General features: G+C 45.9%; 1 protein-coding gene across 2 annotated transcripts in view; it reads right to left on the bottom strand.

The window, feature by feature from the left end:
* Nucleotides 1-2,193: 2,193 nt before the first annotated feature.
* Nucleotides 2,194-10,098, bottom strand: part of tlx2 (T cell leukemia homeobox 2) — a 30,082-nt gene continuing 22,177 nt past the window's right edge. Inside the window, exons 4-5 of one of the 2 annotated variants that reach the window (XM_056600096.1) lie at nt 3,338-3,518; nt 2,194-2,567 (exon numbers count right to left, since the gene is read on the bottom strand). In XM_056600096.1, coding sequence (XP_056456071.1) covers nt 2,385-2,567; nt 3,338-3,518 — 364 coding nt within the window. In that variant the 3' untranslated portion in view covers nt 2,194-2,384. The remainder of the gene's footprint in view (nt 2,568-3,337; nt 3,519-10,098) is intronic. The other variant, XM_056600097.1, reaches the window with a different exon arrangement.

Genomic DNA, 10,098 nt, shown 5'->3' with positions numbered 1-10,098 from the left:
AACATTCCAGCTGTGGTCTGCCTTCCATCCAACATTCTGAAGGACTGACATCTCAGATACGTTAAAAGGCAAACCGTGTTTGTTGTGTGGCAACATTTTCAAATTAAGACGTTTTTTCTAACGCAACCTCATGCTAAAATATTAACGGTCAAAGACAGAAATACATTTCAACACCCCAGTTCAGACGCTCTTGGCAGCCGTGGTGTTGTGGTGTACGAGTCATTGTGAAATAAACGATGTTTCCCTTCGACGTGTTCAGGTATAATGGTTACGCTGTCAGGGTAACGAGACGGACTGAAACCTGTCACCTCTGAGCTGTCAGCCCGACGCCTCAGAGCTGAAAGAACGTTCTGCTCTAAGGATCTCAAGGGTTTGAGAAGTATATACATGAACAGAGGAGGATGGAGGAGACACCAGAGGGGAGAGGCCTGGACTGACTTAGAGAGAAGGAGGGATAAGAGATTGAGAGAACAAAGAGAGAGAACAGAGAGGGAGAGACCAGAGAAGGAGAGAACAGAGAGGGAGAGACCAGAGAGCGAGAGAGCAGAGAGGGAGAAACCAGAGAGGGAGAGAATAGAGAGGGAGGGAGGGAGACGGGAGAGACATGCTGTGACTCGAAGAAATACATCGTTTTTTTTCTCTCTGGGAGCTATTGTAAATTAGTGTCATAATTTTATTAATAATAATAATAAATTAAATTTATATAGCGCTTAATATGGTACTAAGAAATTGAAAAAAGTAGAAAGGATAAGAGGTCATCAATAATTCAAATGTGATCAATATGGATTTTATGCATAGGCCTAATAAGAAACAATTAGCACAACAGTGTTTTATCATCATTAACATTTATTATGATTGTTATTATTTTATTATTTAATGTGAGCTCAGAAATGGCAATCAAAGGCGTTACACCTATATATTAAATCATGTGTCTACATCATGTTGTGTTGCGCGGTGCCGCGCAACGCAATTGTTTTAATATGGCTACTTTCCATCGCAGTTTATCCGCACAGATTACTTTTTGCTCATGACGAGTCTCGTCCACGTGAGCAGCTGTGACTAAATAGTAAAGAGAAGTCCGTAGAGTGAAGGCTCGTGGCGGGACACGGGTTGGATACTCGGGGCGCTGACGGGCTTTCATGAGAGCTGTGCTCGGACACGGTGTGTGCACGAGGTAAAGGCGGTGTTTTGGTATTTCGGGTGCCGTGTTGAAACCCGACAGTGGTAGGAAGTTGGATTACTGCTCTCCTGTGACGAGGAGTCGTTGGTTGAGGACGGAGATGAGACGAGATAAGGAGGGGGAGGAGGGGAGGGAGGAGGTCTCTGAGCACCTGTAGCGAAACACAATGCAGCCCCTTTCAAAACAGCCTGCAGTGGAATGTTTGTGAAATGAGCGAAGAGCTAAGTCCCGTCCTCGTGGCTGTCGAGACAGAGAGATAAAAGAGGAGGGAGGAGGGGGGGGGGGGGGGGGGGGGGGGGGGGGGGGGGGGGGGGGGAGAGGTGGGAGGGGGGGAGGGAGAGGAGGGAGGAGGAGGGAGAGGAAATAGGGGTTGAGTCTTCTGGAGAAACACGGCCTCTGACACGATGTCAGCCAGGCAGAACCCCCTCTCAACGGACCGTTAGCATCAATGGAAGCTGGATACTGCAGCTAGCCTCTTAAGGCCCTCTGGGGCGGCCAATCACATCTTCTGGGTGTTTGGGGCCTACCCAGACTTGCCACTGCAGAGCTGGTATCTATTCCCATGATGCATCCTGTGAGATCCCAAGATCCACCAGGATCTCTGCCCGACGCTCGGAACATCCACTCTGAGCAAACGTCTGCCTGCCCCTTTAAGGTCTTGAGGACCGCGGCGATCTCACCTCGATGTTTACAGCTTCTGGCAGACAGGAAGTGGGTGAATTGTTGTTGTGATAGGCTGATAAGGGCGGTGTGTGTGTGTGTGTGTGTTTACAATGGTGGCCATGGGTGGCCATGTTACACAGTGCACCACCAGGGAGATGGAAATCTCTCAGACACTGCAGCTTTATGCACCGATATGTTAGGTTAGACGCCGGCGTTGAGGACGGCACAACAGAGCCTGTGTCTACCCATCTCTCTCTCTCTCTCTCTCTCTCTCTCTCCATTCATCCCTCCATCGATCGACGGACACGCTGACACAGAAAGAAAAGCCTGCAGAAGAGTGATGTCATCTTTTCAAAAAGTCACGGTATCATTTAATATAAAACACCTTTTAAATAACGAAACGAGAGGGGGGGGGCGGGGGGGCGGAGCCACCTGCCGTACCCCCCAAACTCCTCCTCCACCTCGTCAGGGGACTTCCTGGTCGCGGTCCCAATGTACACAATAAAAGGCTTGAAACATGCATCTACTACGTTGTACAAAGTCAAAAGCCAAAAAAGGGGGTTGTGTGTTTGCCGCCGCCGGGCAGATAGAGGGCAGCGGGGCCAGCTCCGGGCAGCTCCAGGGGCCTCAGGGGCCCGTCCTGGAGGGTCCATGTGAAGCCGGGCCCTTGGAGGACAGGGGCTCCCCGGGGCTCTAGACCGTCAGCTGAAGGGAGAGCGAAAATCTGGTGTGAGGCAGGGAAACGGTTCAGAGAATAAAGACATGGTAGAGCTGACCGGGACAGACCATAATGAGGCTGGGCGGCCTCCACACATAGCCTCACAGTATCTGGACAGACCATAATGAGGCTGGGCGGCCTCCACACATAGCCTCACAGTATCTGGACAGACCATAATAAGGCTGGGCGGCCACCACACCCGGCCTCAGAGTCTGGGCAGTAACAGGTTAATATCTTGTCTTTGCCCCACGCAGAGTCACAGCGTCCGGTACCATCTATCCCAGCATGCTTTGCACATCAACAAACGGAAGAAAATGGCCCTCCTCCGTTGTTCGGATTTTACGCGTATTTATTTTTTTTGCAAGTATTTTCAGAAATACATGTTGTTTCCCCATGCTGTCTCAATGTGAAGGGGGGTCCAAATAAAATCCTAAATGTCTCTACCCCCTTTGCCGGTTCTCGTTCTCCCTCTTTTTACCCTCCCCTTTTTACCTTTTTCGTTATTGCTCTCTCTCTCTCTCTCTCTCCCCCCCCCCTCTCTCTCCCCTCTCTCCCCCCCACTCTCTCTCCTTACATGCCTACTCTCTCTCTCTCTCTCTCTCTCTCTCTCTCTCTCTCTCTCTCTCTCTCTCTCTCTCTCTCTCTCTCTCCTTACATGCCTACTGTCTAACCCTCCACCCTCTCTCTCCCCCCCTACTGTCTCTCTCCCCCACTCTCTCTCTCTCCTTACATGCCTACTGTCAGTCCCCCCCGCCCGCGGTGGTGCCAGCGGTCACCTTGTTGTCCTCGGCCCAGGGCTGGAGGTTCTGCAGGGCATACAGGGAGGAGTTGTGCAGGCAGAGCGGGTCCTGTTGCAGTGGCTGGCTCAGGGTCTTCTGGAAGGCCTCCTGCTGCAGCTGGAGCATCAGCCGGTTGGCCTGCTGCCGCTCCGCCTCCCGCTCCTCAGCCGTCTGCCTCCTGGGGAGAGGAGGGAGGAGACACGTCACTCAGAGAGAGGAGGAGAAGAGGGAGGAGATACAGAGAGAGGAGGAGAGGAGACACAGAGAGAGGAGGAGAGGAGACACAGAGAGGTGGAGAGAGGAGACAGAGAGGAGGAGAGAGGAGACACAGAGAGGAGGAGAGAGGAGGAGAGGAGGGAGGAGACATGTCACTCAGAGAGGAGGGAGGAGACACGTCACTCAGAGAGAGGAGGAGAGGAGACACAGAGAAGAGGAGGAGAGGAGGAGAGGAGAGGAAACACAGAGAGAGGAGGAGAGGAGAGGAAACACAGAGAGAGGAGGAGAGGAGACACAGAGAGAGGAGGAGAGGAGACACAGAGAGAGGAGGAGAGGAGACACAGAGAGGAGAGGAGACACAGAGAGCGGAGGAGAGGAGTCACAGAGAGGGGAGGACAGGAGTCACGGAGAGGAGACACAGAGAAAGGAGGAAAGGAGACACAGAGAGGATGAGAGGAGACACAGAGAGAGGAGGAGAGGAGACACAGAGAAAGGAGGAAAGGAGACACAAAGAGGAGGAGAGGAGTCACAGAGAGAGGAGGAGAGGAGACACAGAGAAAGGAGGAAAAGAGACACAGAGAGAGGAGGAGAGGAGACACAGAGAAAGGAGGAAAAGAGACACAGAGAGGAGGAGAGGAGTCACAGAGAGGAGGAGAGGAGACACAGCGAAAGGAGGAAAGGAGACACAGAGAGGAGGAGAGGAGACACAGAGAGGAGAGGAGAGGAGAGGAGACAGAACTCCCTTGAGTAGAGAACCACTTTAGTCGTTACATTAGTATGCTGACTACTGATCAGACAGAAACAGTACCACTGGTTAAGAGATGGGGAACCACTATAGTAGTTACATTAGTGTCCCAACACTACAATCCAAAAAGGCGGCCAAGGGCAGGTGTGGTTTGTTAGGCGCCACACCTCTCCTTACTTTTAACTTTTTTAATCAGTTTTAACCAATGTGTTTCAACAAAAATGCTCTACTTCAAAGAAATGCCTGACTCCAAGCCCAGATTCAAACAACAGGTACAGAGAAAATGGATGTGTTTGGACACTGTTACTTTGCCTGTGTTTTCTGATGCTCCACCTGTTCAAGGTCTTTGTTTGGCTAGCAATCAGTTATCTACCTCTGGACTTTCTACTCCTCGGAATAACACACCAAAATTGACTTTTTTTTGGACATGGACATTTAGTTACTTACTCCAATTTCTGGCAGAAGTTATACAGCAATGAAAAAGGCAGTAAACAAATCACCAAGAGGAGCAAATGGCATTTGGTTGCTACTAAGTGGGGATATCCAGCTGAACCCTGGTCCAGTAGCAAGTTTAAGCCCTGTTCAGAATGTGCAACTGAACACAGCTGAAACAACGCTGGTGCGTCATGTGAACACCGGAGGTACAGAACCAATGGACTTTTTCCACATGGAGTCGTTTGCTGATCTACCAAGAGCCAACAGTGACTTCACTTCTCATCCAGACAATCAATCAATCAATCAGAGAACATTGGACACAGCTGAAGCAATGCAGGTGCAGCATGTTTCCACAGAAGAGAAGAAACCCACGGACCTGCTTCATTTGCAACTGCTGCCTGACCCACAACAGCCCACCCAGGATTCCACTCCTCATGCTGCCGACTTCAGTTTACCAACAGTGTCAGAACCATCTTGCTCAAACCAACACACGACCACAGGGAGAAAATATGCAGTGAAACATGCAATCAGTGAATCCTGCAAACACAGTGGTCGCGCTGAAGGTAAACGGAGACAATTTAGATTCTTCCACTGTAAATCATCCAAAGGTCATATGGGATTCAAAGACCAAACCAAAGGGTATTGTAGGAGGACACTTGAACATTCAAAACAAGATCAGGTTCAACACCTATTAACAGACTCCAATCTAGATTGTTTGACTGAAACTTGGCTTAACTGTAATATCCCAACACATATGATTGATGTACCAGGTTATGTATGCTTTAGGAAAGATAGATTGATGGGTAGGGGGGGTGGAGTAATGATTTATATAAGAGAGAGTTTTAAATGTATTGAAATTAATCTGGACACACCTTTGGAGTGTATTGCTATTAATGTTGTGTTGTCAACAAAAATGAAATTCAATATTGTAACCCTATATAATCCTCCATCACATGGTGCCTCATTTTACCACGATCTAGACAAACTACTCAAACAACTAAATTGTAGCTATGAAACTATATTTTTAGGGGACTATAATATAAACTGGTTGCACAAAGGCAGCAAGCAAAAATTAAAAACAATCTATTCAAAGCATAATTTTCAGCAAATGATCAAAGGACCAACGAGACTAACTAAAGTCAGCAAAACCCATATTGACTTGGTCTTTTTTACAAATAGAATTGAGAGAGTGACAAAGACATACAATTTAATCACAGGCCTGTCGGACCACAATATGGTTTTAATAGTTAGAAAACTAACCAAAAAACGTCGAAAATCCTGGTGCAATGGTAAACCAGAGTTTGTAGGCATTCCATAGAACAAAAGAACACAATTTGAAAACAATTTACGGAATATTTCTTGGGATGATGCTATGCAATCTCAGAATGTAAACACCTGTTGTGATACAATGATGAAAACATTTACTAATCCGATGCAGAAATGCACTCAGAAATTGAGAAAGCCACGTTGTCCCAGGGTTTTCCCGTGGTTGAATAAGGATATTCACCAACTAATGAGGAAAAGGGATCTTGCACTTAAACAGTCATTGTTAACCAGAAATAATTCAGACACACTTATTTTCAATGGTTTAAGAAATAAGGTAACAAAGGAGTTGCGTATGGCAAAAACCTGTTACTTTATGCAACTAATTGCTGACTCAAAAGGGAAAAGCTCAGCACTCTGGAAACATCTAAATACTTTGACTAATCGGGCATCAAATATGAAAAGATCTAATGTGGAATTGAATATAAATGGAACAGTTAGTAATGATGGATTGGAAATTGCAAATGAATTTAATACATTTTTCATCAGTTGAGGAACTGGCAAGTTCCGACCAATTGAGTTTGATGATATACAATGAGATCTCTTAACTTCTTTTCATATTAAAGAGGTAAGTCAAACCAAATTTTACACATGTGTCGGCGCTACCCTTAATGGCGATCGATAAAAAAATCTGAATATTTCGCCACGAGGAAAATTCTCTTCGAAAAAATACGCCACAAGGCGGCGCCATAAACGAGGAAATTGTATATCTCCTAATTGGCCAAAGGAATGTTCTGAAAACGCGTTTGGGGATATATCTCCCACACCGAACCTCCCACAGTAAAAACCTTTGTATCCACAGGTTCACGGTAGCGTTTTGAACACATGCTTCGTGTTGTGCCGGCGAAATGCACATTTCTTGGACCCCTGCATAACTGCTTGCAGTTCTAGTTTTGGATTGGATACTTTAATTATTAAAGGCACCCAGTGCAACTTTATGTAAACATTCAATGAAAAATAAACATTCAATTTCTAGTCTTTTTTAATAACTCCATACCATTACATATCGACATTCAAGGAGCAAAGATGAGACGTCGCTGTGTGGTGAGAACTGATAGAAAATCGTAAACAACAACAATCGCCGGTGGGGAGAAGCCATTTTTCCATTGACTGGAAGCCTGCTTTATTTATTGTAGGTTACAAAAAATAAAGAAAATGGCGGCATTGTTGTTGTTATCGATTTTCTATCAGTTCTCACCACACAACGACGTCTCATCTTTGCTGCTTGAATGTCGGTATGTAATGGTATGGAGTTATTGAAACTTACTACTTGTAAAAAAGACTAGAAATTGAATGTTTATTTTTAAGCCTCGAAAGTTGCACTGGGTGCCTTTAAAAACATAGTTCTGTTGTCCAAGTGCCAGTGACTCATGTTGTCAACTGCTCCATCAGAAGTAATGCATTTCCTGAGCCCTGGAAAAAGGCAGTTGTAACTCCCATTCACAAGTCTGGTTCACCTGACCTGGGGTCTCATTTCTAACCGTTGCGTACGCACAAAACGGGACTGAAATTGGCGTACGTGACTTTCCACGCCAAGGTTGTGATCTATAAAAAACTAACTTGACGGGAGAATGTGCGCAGCCCTAAGCAAACTCTGACCCATGCGTACACATGGTTTGGAGGAAAAGGAGAATTGGCGACACAGATGGTGTGGTGGTGAACTGAAGTCAGACAGAAGAATTGTAGAGTGAGAAGAACGATTATGTTTTATCATAAATCTTCATAAATTTCAACCCGTATCATGTGTTAAATCTATCTAATCAGAATAATTTAAGTCGACTGCGTTATTTCAACCCAGTCGCCAAGAAAAAACGTCAGTGGTGTACGTTTCCATGAACACTGGATACGTAGCATTTCAACGTAAAAAATAGCGTGTTATACCTACAGTATCCACGTGTGCCGCTGTGGAGGCGGGTTTCGGGGTTTGGGTTTCACGGCTTTCGCGGCAAATTGTGGACACGATTGTTTAGGGGGGGGGGGGGGGGGGGGGAGACTGTTGTTGACCGGGGAGGGGGGGGGGGAGAGACACGTTTGTTGAGGGGGGGGGACCATAGACGGACGACGACACACGATTGTAGGGGGGGGGGGACACGTTAGTTGAAGGGGGGGGGGGGGGGGGGACACGTTTGTTGAGGGGGGGGGAGACACGTTTGTAGGGGGGGGGGCACGCTCGACAACGAGAGTTGGTTTTTATTGAACGCTCGACAACGAGAGTTGGTTTTTATTGAACGAGACTTCAACACGGAACAGCTGCGCGAAACGATGGTCACGTCACTCTCGGTGACGGTGTCGACAATAATGAACACACGAACAATGTTAATAGAACAACACACAACCACATAACATCCCGAACCCATTAACCCCACTTAATCCTAACAACAAAACAAGTTAACAAAAGCCCCATTTGTCAACTGAGAACCCCAATTCCCAGAATCCCCCGCGGCTCCGGAACACGGCGTAGCTTATATTAATCTTTATTATCTGAATGGGAAATGCAATATTTTAGGACAGATACACCATTAAACGCGTTTCTAATGACATTTCTAGCGAGAAATGTACATTTTCCTTACATAATCTTCAGTCAGTGAATGTGTATGATCTTTATTAATCTTTATTATCTGAATGGGAAATGCAATATTTTAGGACCGATTCACCGTTAAACGTGTTTCTAATAACATTTCTAGCGAGAAATATACTTTTTAATTGCATAATCTTCAGTCAGTGATTGTGTCTGATCTTTAGTTTTATAGTTATTAGGAGTTGATCGGCTCGCTCGCATGTTTCAACGACGTCAGGTTGCTTTCGCTAAACTAGCAGCTCACGTGCTTCCTGCGTTTGTGTTATTAAACTGTTACTTTATGTAACTTTTAATGATATCATCTTGTTAGAAACACGTATATCTGAGAGCCAACCCAGTCGCCAAAATCATACCTACGTTGACAGTGTACGTTTCGTGAACACTGGATTACGTCGCATTTCAACATAAAATTGCGTGTTATACACACACACACACACGCACGCACATGCACAGACACACACACACAAGCACACACAAGCACACACACGCACGCACAGACACACACACACACACACACACACACACACACACACACACGCACACACGCACACGGTGCATTTCGCTGCTAAAACCACAACAAAAAAATATTCCCTCAAATATTATTACTTTCAAAACGTTGGCCAAAATGGCCAATAATATCATTTTTTTTTGGGATGCTTCTAGGACATTTTGGGTGGATTTTGAACGGTATGTGGGGGGGCACGTTTTTTGCAGGAAGATCTGGCTCCACCCCGGCGTGGTGCCGTCTCCTTTTGACCTTTTGACCCCAGACTTCTGGGGGAATAGCTGAATCAATTCATTAGTCAATCAGAAGCATGTAAACATCTACGCTTCCAGGCGATTGCAACGGTGCCACACATGAGCATATTCGAACATGTTTAATGGTAGTAATTAGCTGTCGAAATTGGAGGCCTTAATCAATACTGAGCAGCTATTGATTTGCTTCCCGATAAAGATTTGTCACAAATGACATGTTATTTAGCATCTACACGTTGAGCTGAGTCCAATGACACCAAGAACGACACTCTAGCTAATGGTAACATGTATTTTACATGGTACACCTAGGTCTAGGACATGATCTCGGTGTAGCAAGAGGCCGAGCTTGATCTCATTGGACTCAGCTTAACGTGTAGATGCTAATTAACATGTAATTTGTCAAAAATCTCCATCGGGAAGCAAATCTATAGCTGGTCATTATTGATAAAGGCCTCCAAAATCGACAGCTAATTACTACCCCGAAACATATTCAAATATGATCATGTGTGGCACTGTTGCAATCGTCTCGAAACGTAGATGTCAAAGGACGCCTTGTTTGCTCTGCTGCACCACCGGGAAGATATTTTCATACTTCTAATGGATTGATTCATATTTTAAGGTTCTCGGAGTGAGACTTTAAGTGGCTGCAGCAGAAGTGTTGCGACGAAAGATGATATCAAGAGATTTATAGAATATTCCCATTCA

This window comes from Gadus chalcogrammus, chromosome 10 (assembly GCF_026213295.1).
Source record: "Gadus chalcogrammus isolate NIFS_2021 chromosome 10, NIFS_Gcha_1.0, whole genome shotgun sequence".
NCBI classification, from domain to species: Eukaryota; Metazoa; Chordata; class Actinopteri; order Gadiformes; family Gadidae; genus Gadus; species Gadus chalcogrammus.
The sequence above is the reverse complement of the archived record's forward strand: the minus strand, read 5'-3'. Positions and strand labels throughout refer to the sequence as shown.